The sequence below is a fragment of the Nannospalax galili genome, unplaced genomic scaffold, assembly GCF_000622305.1.
Source record: "Nannospalax galili isolate Female #2095 unplaced genomic scaffold, S.galili_v1.0 scaffold566, whole genome shotgun sequence".
NCBI lineage: Eukaryota > Metazoa > Chordata > Mammalia > Rodentia > Spalacidae > Nannospalax > Nannospalax galili.
Window position 1 is genome coordinate 721,790 of NW_008355811.1, and position 13,105 is coordinate 734,894.

Below are 13,105 nucleotides of genomic sequence, written 5' to 3' on the forward strand. Positions count from 1 at the left end.
AGGATCACTTCAAGTTCAAGGTCAGTCTGAGCTACATTGAGGGTTCCAGGCTAGCCAGGTCTCACAATCAGACTCTATCTCAAAAAAAAAAAAAAAAAAAAAAACCATCAGCCACACGATGGAACATCATGCGGACACCTGAAGACTCAGATTCAGGTGCACTGGCTACCAAGGGGGCTTATTAAGGACATTTTTTTTTGGGGGGGGGGGTCTTTTTGAGACAGTGTCTCCCTGTAGCCCCAGCTGTCCTGGATTCACCATGGAGACCAGGCTGGCCTCGAACTCACAGAGATGCGCCTGTCTCTGCCTCCCAAGTGCTGGGATTAAAGGTGTGCGCCACCACACCCAGCCAAGGACATTATTTTTAAAAAGTAACTCTGTGTGTGTGTGTGTGTTTATATTTGAATTATTTTCAGAATAACCCCTATGCAAGCAAAATTTAAATATGGATAGAAGACTGCAAATAATTGAAAAATATTGAGTGGTTCCTATTGTAGCTGGAGAAGCAGCAGAGGCAGCCACATGTCACCTTCTCAACTACTTGAGACTTTCACATTAAAATGTGTCCTTACATTTGTATTTGAAGAAAAAAATCCAATTTAAAAACTCACTTCCAAAGGTGGATGGTGTTAGCATTAAGTCATACCACAGTGGCTATTCTACAGAAATCAAATGGAATGTAGAGAACCAACTGAAAAGTTTCCAACTCTAGTACAAATAAACGCTTAAATATTTTAACTGATAACCAAAAGAAAAGTTAACTTTGAAAATAGAAACTAAGGTTTTTAGGAACATGAGGCAATTAAACTGTTACCACCATGTTGTCCTGTGCTGGACATACCTGTGGGTGGCATCACCTGCTGCCTCTTAAATGGGTCGCCCTCTGTGGCACTGCTGGCCCCTGCCACCAGGCTCCCTGCCAGAGTTTGGTGCTGGAAAAAAATGAAAAACAATGCAATTCTTATTATAGCCATCTCAGGAATGATGTAAACTAAAACTACCATAACTATCACAAACACTGACTTCATTCTTTTTTAAGAAAACTGCTATCTACCCAATGCCTTTAAAACACACACATACATATATATTTATGTATCAGAAATACTGGAAGGTTCTAACTTACCTCTGGAGGTTTAAAAAAAAAAAAAAAAGACATGGTTTTAAATGAAATTTCAAATCATCACCACTATCTTTGGAAACTAGCTTTGGGTATGGAATGACAACAAAAGGACTGAACTGTGAAACTTCATTTTCAGTTCTGAGGCTATAGTTTGGCTGACCTAAAGTCACACTACCTGGCCCAATTTCACACTGAAAAACTCAGTCATGAAAACCCCAATTAATAACTATTTATTCTGGAACATCAAATTTTTTTTAGTTACTATTCTACTTCGTATATATACAAGTGAAATGTTATTTAAACAAGATTTAAATAAAACAGAAAAAGCCAATCTGATCACACTACATGATTCCAACTACCTATGTCTGACATTCTGGAAAAGGCAGAGTCATGAGAATAGAGAACAGTGGTTACAAGGGATTGGAGGAAGGGAAGGAAGGAGGGATGGTCAGAACACAGGGTATCTTACACAATCATCATGGAAGTCTATCTGTCTAAACCTGCAGACAGTGCAGCACCAAAAGAGACTCCCCGCCTTCCCCCAAGTATACATTATGCACTCTGGGTGACAATGACTGGCATGTCCCACATAAACTCAGTTAAACAAGTAACCCCCTTTATGAGCAGTATTAATAGGGGATAAGGCTGTGCATGTGGAGGGCAGGGAAAGGGGATTTGGGGAATCTCAGTTCTATAAACCTAAAACTGCAAAAACAAAAACAAATTAAAAAAAAAAAAAAAAAAAACCTTTTAGTCAAGTATGGTACTCATGCCTATAATCCCAATCTCTGAGTTCAAGGCCAGCTACATAGTGAAACCCTCCCCCAAAAAACAAAACAAAACAAAAAAATTGGTCTGAAAAACTACTGAAAGTGACACTAACCCAAGTCTTGGTCAACACAGATTCAAGCCCAATTGTCCTTCATGAGCACAATCCCTGCCATCTCAGCCAATCTAAGAGTAATACTGTCCAGCTACCACTGGCTGTGAAAGACTCAGTTCTGCCCAATCTCCTCAGTGGGGCATCTTAAATGTTAAAATTATAGGTGCTAATCAATGTGTTGGGGGTGGGGGGAATGGTTTAAACTGACTGCCCTGAAGCCTAAAAAGAAACAGACACAGCCCCTGCCAGCCACATCACAGAGTACAAATTCACAAGTAACATGCAGCACAGTCAGCATGTAGGCACCATGTTCATATTTAACAAAGATGAGAGGAAGAAAGAAGAGAGCAGAGGGCAGAAGGGTAGACAAAGAGGGAGTAGATAAGGGCCAGCAGTGGTGGTGCACGCCTTTAATCCCAGCACTCGGGAGGCAGAGGCAGGTGGATCTTTGTGAGATGGAGACCAAGCCTGGGCTACAGGGAGACTGTCTCAAAAAGACTAAAAAAAAAAAGAGGGAGTAAAGGAAATCAAAACATGCTACCAGTGGTTATCTCTGTGAGCAGAATAGGTAACAATTTGTATGTATGCACTTTTCTCAGTTTTCCAAATGCTTTGAAATGTGTATTGGTCATGTAACTAAGACAGCTATTCTCTTTAAATAAAATTTTATTTATCAGGGCTTGGAGAGATGGCTCAGTGGTTAAGAACAACTGCAGAAGACCTGGGTTCGAATCCCAGTACCCACATGGCAGCTAACAACTGTCCGTAACTCCTGTCCCAGGGGATCCGACAACCTCTTCTGCCCTGTCTTGTATTACACGACACAGGTGCACTTACCTACATGCAGGTAATACACGCATACACATAAATTTTTTTTTAAAAATTAAATTTAATTTAAAAAAAGTTGCCGGGCATGGTGGTGCACGCCTTTAATCCCAGCACTTGGGAGGCAGAGGCAAGGGGATCTCTGTGAATTCAAGGCCAGCCTGGTCTACATAGTGAGTTCCAGGACAGCTGGAGCTACAGGGAAACCCTGTCTCAAAAAGACCAAAGGAAAAAAAAAGTTTTAAAATTTTTTTATTTATCTTCTATTTTATGTGCATGAGTGGTATGCCTGCATGTATGTAAATGCACCTGTGTGGTACAATTCCCACAGAGGAGAGAAGAGGGTGTCAGGTCCCCTGAAACTGGAGTTACAGATTGTTGTTAGATGCCATGTGGGTGATATGAACCTAGATCTTCTGCAAGAGTAGCCAGTGCTCTCAATCACTGAGTCATCTCTCCAGCCCCAAGACAGCTATTCTTTAATGAAAAGAATGATAAAGGATCTTGCATCTAATAATGACCAAGTTATTTCCTATCAGATGAAACATATTTCAACTAATCATGAACTCTAGGTTAAACATGAGAACCGTTAAGGAGGCAGCAGGTGATATAGGAAGGGAACCAAGTCTAGAAAGGTTCCCAAAGTTAATGTGGTGTGAAGGCAATCCCAAGCTACACTCTGTGGAAGGATGATAGGGAAAACCTAGACTGTTGGAGAGAGAAAGCGTCTCAATCACATGCAGACATACATACAGGCAGCACACAAAGGCCAAGAAAACAAACTGACAGGATAGGTGCCACCTGCCGCAGAGAAGATCAAATACACAACTACAATTGGTACCCAGGCATGGTGGCCCACACTAGTAATCTCAGCACTTGGGAGGCTAAGACAGGAGGATTCGAAGTTCAAGGCCAGCCTGGGCTACATACAGAATCCCAATCTTTGAAAAAAAAAAAAACTTAGATGCTAGATGTGGCAGCACAGGCCTTTAATCCCGGCATTCAGGAGGCAGCGACACAGGCAGGTGGATCTCTGTGAGATCAAGGCCAGTGTCCTTTACATAGTGAATTTCAGGCCAGCTGGTGGGGGCGGGGGGCGTGTAGAAAGTTTGGGACTAGAGAGATGGTTCAGCAGTTAAGAGCACTGGCTGCTCTTGCAGAAGGACCTTGGTTGGGTGCACTTACATACATGCAGGCAAAACACACATACACATAAATTTTTTTTAAAAGTTCAAGCCAGGTGCGGTGGCGCATGCCTTTAATCCCAGCACTCGGGAGGCAGAGGCAGGTGGATATCTGAATTCAAGGCCAGCCTGGTCTACATAGTGAGTTCCAGGACAGCTGGGGCTACAGGAAGACCCTGTCTCAAAAACACCAGAAAAAAAAAAAAAAGGTTATCTAGGGGCTGTCAAGATGGCTCAGCAGATAAAGGCACTTGCTGACAAGTCTTACAATTTGAGCTTGGTCCTTGGAACTCACATAGTGGTGGAAGGAGAACCAACTCCCACAAGTTATCCTCTGGCCTCCATACATGCTCCATGGCATGTACACACACATTAGATAAATGAAAAAAATTAAGTTAACTAGGCTTTTTAAAGCAAAACAATGAATCCTCTTCAGAAGAATATAACAGAACCCAGGGTTTCTACACATCATCCAAAATTCCCTAAAATCCGTAAGATAATACAAAAAACAATGGCTGAGCTAGGGTCCCAGAGCCAGGCATAAATATTTTCCCTAACATTACATCTGTGCCAAACAATCACAATGGGGCTGCTCTCAGTCAACAGTTCATGGAAGCTCCTCCTTAGCAGCTCCAGGAAACAGCAGAGCTACAAAGAATTCCAAATCTGTAGTCTGCTTAGCACAGAAATTGGTTGCAAACAACAGTTTATTCTGAAACTCATTTTAGGATTTTTTTTAATTTTAAAAATTTTTTATCATTTTTATTATTTTATGCGTATGAGTATATTGCCTGCATGTATGTAAGTGCACCCATGTTGTACAATGCCCGTAGAGGTCAGAAGACAGCATCGGATTCCCTGGAAGTGGAGTTATGGACAGCTGTTAGCCACCAGGTGGGTGCTGGAAATCAAACCTGGGTCCTCTGCAAGAGCAGTCAGTGTTCTCAACCACTGAGCCATCTCTTTAGCTCCTCGTTTTAGAATTCTTAGCATAGCTGTCAGAACAACATATATGTAAATAGGAAAGTGAGCATACAGATATATCCATCAACATTCTTGGCTAAACATGCTGTAAATATATGCATGGCATACCCACAAGCTAACCCTCTCCTGCCTCACAAATGCTGCCCCTAAGAGCTCTTCCATAGAGGGAACCAACAGCCCAAACCTGAACACCAGCTGAATGGACTGCAGCTCTCAAACGGATGAGTATGAGGAGCTTTTCAATAATTATTAACAGTGAGAAAAACATAAAGAAACAAGCCAGGTGTGGTAGTATACATCTGGAATCCCAGCACTTGGGAGGCAGAAACAAAGGGACTGCTACAAGTTCAAGGTCAACTGTCTTCTGCCCACAGCTCACAAAAGTGAAATGCATTAAAAAAAAAAAAATGTATAACTCTACCGGGCATACCTTTAATCCCAGCACTCAGGATGCTGAGATAGGTGGATCTCTGTCAGACTGAGGTCAGTCTGGTCTACATAGTGAGTTTCCAGTCAGCTGGGGCTACAGGGAAGCCCTGTCTCAAAAAAAAATCTGTAACTCAACAAGAAGGTGCCTGGGGTACTATGATATATGCATACAAAAAATTATGAAACGTGTACGTGATTTTAATCAATCAGTAAACACCTGAGTATGACACCATGAATAATCCATTCCAATTTTCTGTATATTTGAAATTTTTCACAATACACTATTGAGAAGGAAAGTAGAGAAAGTCATGGTATACCATTTGAAAGACCAGTAACAGGATGATGGCACAATGGATCAAAGCGCACAAACTGGACAACCTGAGGTTGATCCCCAGAATCCATATAAAAAGCCAGATGTGGTGGCTGTACATCCATAATCCCAGCACTCCTACAGAAAGATGGGAGGTGGAGATAGGAGAGAACTGGCTCCCAAAAATTGTCCTCTGACCACCACACACACATCATAGTGTGTCTATATATACATATGCATACATATATAAACATATACGTGCATGCATGCATACACACAATAAATTAAATATTTAAAAAAAATAAAAGAACAATAATAAAGCCATCACCGTACTTATCAAAACTCCACTCGCCCCCTTCCCCACCAAGGTCCTCACTATTGGAGCTGTATGCTAAACTTCCCTATAGAACCCTTCCACACTGTTGGTAGAAATGTAAATACAGCCATAATGGACAACAAAAACTACCCTAAGATCCAACAATCCTATTTCAGGATGTATGTCTAAAGGAAACATAATAAGCATCTAGAAAAGGAACCTGTATACCAGAACACACTGAAGTCAACATATGGAAACAAGCTAAGTGTGTGCCAACAGATGAGAAGATAAAGAATAGATAAGCATGTGTAATTAAGTATTCAGCCATAAAAAGAAAATCCAGCCGGGCATGGTGGCGCATGCCTTTAATCCCAGCACACTCAGGAGGCAGAGGCAGGAGGATCTCTGTGAGTTCCACAGCCTGGTCTATCTACATAGTGAGTTCTAGGAGAGCTGGTACAGGGAGACCCTGTCTCAAAAAGACCAAAAAAAAAAAAGAATACAGACTCTGCCAATGGCTAGGAACAGTAATAGTTCTGCCCCACCCCTCTTCCCCAAGCCTTGAAGGCCAAGGCTTCCCATGTTCCTGCCCAGCCCGCCTGGTCACCTTAAAGATGCCCCCTTTCTGCCATGCTATCTTCTCCATGGTGTCTCCTAGCAGGCTGGTGTGGTCAATGCCAAGAGAGGACACTGTGTAGAGTGTAGAAGGCGCGGGTCGGGGTGCCCCCTCTCAAAAAGACAAAAAAAAAAAAAAAAAAAAAAAAGCTGTAAGGTACCACTCGTAGGTGGAATTTATAAAAACAGAAACAGCAGAATAGTAGTTCCTAGGAGCTGAGAGGCTGAAGTATAAAACTACAAGTTATACTGGGCATGATAACACATGCTTTTAATCATAGCAGAGGCGAAGAGGCAGAGAGATCTCTGTGAGTTCTAGGCCAGCCTGCATAGCATGTTCCAGGCCAGCAAGGCTACACAGTGAAACACCATCTCAAAACAATAAAATAAAAACCTATCAGTTATGAAACACATGCAGGATACCAAACACATAGCACGGAGGCAGCAGCTGGTGATACTGCCAACCACCTGAATTTGTTGAAGAATTAAGTATTCTCACCAAAAAAGGAGAAACAAGGAACCATGTCAGGTGACAGACACACTAATTCACTATATGTACAGTAAATCATCACTCTGAGTCAGGAATGATGGCACAGGGGATCACTTAAGCCCAAGAGTTCAAGACCAATCTGGGCAACACAGATCCTGACTGAAAAAAAAAACAAAACAAAAACAAACAACCCCACAATTTTTACATACACAAAATGAAAACTTTAAATCCATACACTTTTAAATTGTCCACTGTACTGCCAAAAGACCTGAAAAAACATCTTACAGTGTCATCACCTACAGATTTCTCTCCAACCTACCTCTGTTTGGTTCTGCTTCATACTGAGTTTTGCATTTGTGACACAGCCCTCTCTCAGTCACTGCACACTCTGACTGATACTACTCTGCATGGGTGTACACAGTCATTGGCCCATGCTGCTATCAAGGCATTTTCTTGATAATGAGTTTTAGGTGCTTAACACAATGCTGTTGGGAACACCATTACACTTATGTTCTAGCACACAAATTAAAGAACTCCTCAGGGCTGCATTGCCAGATTAGAGGTGTGTTCAGCACTCACCTTTTCCAGGTGAAGTGAAATGTTTTGTAATCCCTAGAACAAGCACAATACCAAAAGTGAGAATCCCATGCACTCACAACAATGCATGCCATCCAATTTAATCTATAGTTATCAGGTGATTTAACAGTGAATCTGGGTGATTCAGTTTGCACTAAAAACACTAATCATCTTTTTCATATATTTGCAGGCACCTGTCACCTTCCACAGTTCCACTGTTCTTATGCAGACAAGGCCTCAGTATAGTATACAAATGTACTAATATATTACATCCCTCCAAATACTGGCAGGAAAGATTACCATCGATAAATTTTCTGACAATTACTAATTTAAGATTTCTCCTCAGGGGCTGGAGAGATGGCTCAGAAGTTTGAGAATTTGCTGCTTTTCCAGAGAACCTGAATTCCGGGCGCCCATGTCAGAAAGCCCACAACCACCTGTTACTCCAACACCAAAGGATCTGACACCCTCTTCTGACTTCTGCTAGTACCCGCACATACAATATTCACTCACATAGACATATACATAAATAAATAAAGTATTTTTAAAAGATTGACCTTTAAACTCAATACAATGAGTGCACAAATAGCAGAATCAAGTTATTATTTCCCTCAAAAAAAGAGACAAGCTCCTTGGAAAAATGGCTGATCCTAAGGTTAGAACAAGGAACAAACAGGTAATTTTTTTTTCTTGACACAGGGTCACACTAGGTAGCCCTGACTGGCCTGGAACGCACTATGTAGACCAAGCTAGTCTCATACTTGCAACAATCTCCTGCCTTTTGAATCCTAAGTGCTAGAATTAGATACACGACCACACTCCACCCAAAAGTTGAATCCTAACTCGTACCATAAGGTGATAGGGACATGTCAAAGTACACTGCAGCCAGCTTGAAGAAGGCCCAGGCAGTCAATTACAAATACCCTGAGCATCAAAATGAATGAGAGAACTGCAGAAAGACACTGGGCAGTAGCTGCTGGCAAGGAACATGTGGCCTCAGAGTGAGAAGAGCAAACATGGTGAGCACTATGTGGGTTACACAGGAGTATGCATTTGTCAAAACTCAGCAAGCTCTTAAAACTATGTACTCCCTGCTTATAAAGTATTCCACAATTTACAATAAGTCACCTTATTTACAATAAAGAAGAAAAATCACAAATCGCACCAATAGACATGGAAACATCATTTAACAGAAACTGAGTATCTACTAATAAATGAAAAAGGAATTTCCCTAGCTGAAAAAGGGCATCTGCAAACTGTCAGCTCCTAACCTCATCCTGGTGGAGGAGGAATGCTTCCCTAAGAACAGGGCAGTAAGTCTGGGTTCCCACTTCTATGAGACACTGTCACACTGAAGTTCTGGCCCACACAGCAAACAGAAAAGCAGGCATGCTTCTCCACAAATCCCACAGCATCCACAAAGAAGCTTCAAAAACTAATCAATGAGCTAATCAATGAGCTTAGCAAGGATGCAGAACACAGGTTGGAATAGTCCACTGTATTTCTATGTGCTTACAATGAGCAGCTAGGAATTGTTTTTAAGTACTATTAGTAGTAACAAAAAACTATTATACATAAACCTTTCAAACTCACAAATAGTATTAGCATGCTAGAAATTACAAAACACTAGTCAAGGAAATCAAAAACCTACACATGGGGAAACATCATATTGAAGACCTGAAAGACAGTGTGGTCCTGTCATCAGTTAACCCCAAGCAGGTCAACAAATGCAATCCTCATCAAATCTCAGCAGGATGCTTTACAGATATCAACAAATCTATTGTGAAATCTATAGGAAAAGGGAAAGGAAATACAAGGATCAAAACAGCTAAAGAAAAAGAACAAAGGTGAGAATTCACATTGTCTGGGTCAGCAGTAAGGCACCTGGCAACCAAGCCTGACAACCTAAATTCAATCCTCAGGACCCACAAGGTGGAAGGAGAGAACCAACTCCTGCAAGTTATCCTGACCTCCACATGAGTGCCATGGTATGTGTGCACACCAACATACATACACACATATACACAAGCATAAAATGCATAAATATAAAAAGTGTGTGTGTGTGTGTGTGTGTGTGTGTGTAAGACCTCTCACCAGAACTAAAACATCCATAGCAAAAACCTACTATCTACAAACATCTGTCACACTACACAGAACTTTACTGAAAATGGAACACAGGCCTAAATGTGAAACTACTGAACTTCCAGAAGGAAGCACAGACCTTTGTGACCTTGGATTGGGCAGAGCTCTAAGATATCAGAAGCGTAATCTATCACTTCTTAGGCCTTTTGGCTAAGATCAACTGCGAGCACAATCCACTAAAAAAAATGTTAAGACCAGATGGTGGCATACACCTTTAATTCTAGCACTCAGGAGACAGAAGCAGCCATCTCTCTATGAATTTGAGGTCATCTTCTGGTCTACATAGTGAGTCCCAGTCCAGCCAGGGCTAAGAACCTGTCTCAAAAAAATAAATACAATAAAAAAATTTTTACAGTTAAATCTGACATCATGAAAATGTTTTTTAATGTTTTATTTATGGGACTGGAGAGATGGCTCAGCGGTTAAGAGCACTGACTGCTCTTGCAGAGGACTCAGGTTTGATTCCTAGCACCCACATGGTGGCTAACAACTGTCCATAACTCCAGTTCCAGGGGATCCAACACCCTCTTCGGACTTCCTCAGGCATTTTACAACACAGGTACACTTAGATGCATGAATTCATACACATAAAAATTAATAAAATTTTTTTGGACTTTTTTTCTTTTTTTGAGATAGGGTCTCCCTATAGCCCCAGCTGGACTGAAACTTGATATATAGACCAGGCTGGCCTCAAACTCAGAGATCTGTCTGCCTCTGCCTCCTGAGTACTGGGATTAAAGGTATACACTACCACGCCTGGCCTATAAATAAATTTTTTAAATATTTTATTTATTATTTTTTATTTTGTAAGAGTGTATTGCCTATAGGTGTATAAGTGCACTTGTGTCATGTAATGCACACAGAGGTCAGAAGAGGGTGTCAGATTCCCTGGAACTGGAACATGTAGGCAATACAATATGCATGTAGGCAATATGCACAAAATAAAATATTGTTAAATTTTTATTAATTTTTATGTGTACGAATGCATGCATGCATGTAAGTTGAACAATGCCTGAGGTCAGAAGAGGGTGTCAGATCTCCTAGAACTGGAGTTACAGATGGTTGTTAACCACCATGTGGGTGCAGGGAATCAAGCCTGGCTCCTCTGTAAGAGCAAATGGTGCTCATAACCACTGAGCCACCTCTCCATCCCTAACTTCATCAAATTTTTAAGTATTTTCTCTACTAAAGATAGTGTTGAGGAAAAAACCACAGAGTCAAGAAAAATTTGCAAATAGCACGGCACTATTTGATAAAAAATTTTGGTATTAAGACTGCCAGGCATGGTGGCACACGCCTTTAATCCCAGCACTCAGGAGGCAGAGGCAGGCGGATCTCTGTGAGTTCAAGGCCAGCCTGGTCTACATAGTTCCAGGGCAGCTGGGGCTACAGGGAGACCCTGTCTCAAAAAGACCAAAAAAAAAAAAAGAGTAAAAACTGCACGACCTAGAGGAACAGGGCACCTGCTGCTAGTTAATACATTCTAGACATGATAGCAAAACTGCATCCTTGAAATCTCCACAGTATGGTTGTCTAAGACCTACCAGTTGACATGCCAAAGTGGTTAGGGGAAATTTCACAGGGTCCCACCTCTAGATGAAGAGGTACAGGCAAACAATGGATGCTAAGGGAAGGAGAATCAGTTTTCTCCAGGGACAAGCTCCCTGATAAGTTATCCAATTCCAAGAGGTCAGCCCTAAACATACGTAAACAAACATCACTAAATGGGCTCAGTGAATTTATATGTACTTATATGTAGTATATTTATAAATGTATGTATGTATACACGACAATAATAAAGAAGGCTCTTTACACCATCTTTCCTTGCCACCATCATGGTACATATAAACTTCTTTGTGGATGCTCTCAAGAGTTTCACTAATGCTGAGAAGAGGGGCAAAAGCCAGGTCCTCACCAGGCCATGCTTCAAAGTCATCATCCACCACCTTACTGTCGTAATGAAGCATGGCTACATCAGCCAATTTGAAATCACTGATGATCAAAGAGCTGGGAAAACTGCTGTAAACCTCACAGGCAAATTAAACATGTGTGGCATGATCTGCCCTAGATATGATGTGCAGCTCAAAAAACTAGAAAAATGGCAGAGTATCTGACCTATTCTGCTAGTTTGGTTTCACTGTACTGAGAACCTCAGCTGACATCATGGACCATGAAGAAGCAAGACAAAAATGAAAACACACAGGAGGGAAAATCCCGGGATTCTTTTTCTAGGGATGTAAAACATACATGTAAATAAAACATGCCTCAGTGGGAAAAATAAAGAGGACAAGAAATTAAGAGGGAGTGGGTGGGGATATGGGAGAAATCAGAAAGGAGAATAGGAGGGTAGAAATGATAGAAATAAATTACTCATGTACGAAATTCTCAAAAAATAAAATTTTTTAAAATGTTTGGTATCTATGTCATGCAAAGTTTCCAAATACAACAATAAGCCAAACAATTTATTGGGAAAAATATGATTGAGACAGATACTTCATCAACAAACATAGGAAAGCTGCTCAAGGCTGTCAGTCTGAAAACTATCAGTGACTAAAAAAGGAAATGCACAATAGATGATACTGTGAAGCAGCAGGGAAAACAAAACTCTCATACTGCTGCCGAGAAGAAAACCTCATCGGCACACTGGAAAAGTTTAGTCCTTTCCTATAAAGTTGAACATACATTTGACATGAGACCAATAATCTGACTCCCAGGTATTCACACCAATGAAATGAATGCCTGTGTTCACACAAAATGATGTGTGTAAACAACTTTATTTGTAAATCACAGTTTTATTTGTGAATTCCTAAAACAGAAACACCCCAACTACCCATCAGAAGATGAAAGGCTAGAACATCAGGCACACTTGTGCAAGGAGTACAAGAGTCTAACTTATAAAAACACAACAGACTCCTCTATGCTGAGAAGGGAGAAAGGAGAGGTAACCTGGGCAATCTGCCTTCCCCCAAGGAAAGGACATAACCCATCTCAATCTATAAACCTTATAGCCTTTTTCTTATGTTTTTCAATAAATTATTAAAATTGCCATAGCCACAGCAGGAAAAATTAGATTCTTTCCTTAGTTTGGCCAAACTGTAGACAAACCCATTTTCCTTCACCAATTTCTGTTTCCTAACTTCTTTTGGAATACAGGGAACCTAAGGTGGCAGATTATGGGCCTAAATATCAAGTAAGAGTTACAGCATTCGGTTATCAGAAGAAACCACAGGC

The 13,105-nt window shown here is 41.0% G+C and overlaps 1 protein-coding gene and 1 pseudogene across 14 annotated transcripts in view; one reads left to right on the plus strand and one right to left on the minus strand.

Moving 5' to 3' along the window:
- Ep400 (E1A binding protein p400) overlaps positions 1-13,105 on the minus strand; it is a 152,902-nt gene that overhangs the window by 116,418 nt on the left and 23,379 nt on the right. For all 14 annotated transcript variants that reach the window (XM_029556478.1, XM_029556474.1, XM_029556476.1 and 11 more), the window contains one exon: positions 842-932. In XM_029556478.1, the coding sequence (XP_029412338.1) occupies positions 842-932 (91 nt within the window). The remainder of the gene's footprint in view (positions 1-841; positions 933-13,105) is intronic.
- Positions 11,710-12,106, plus strand: LOC108491792 (annotated as a pseudogene).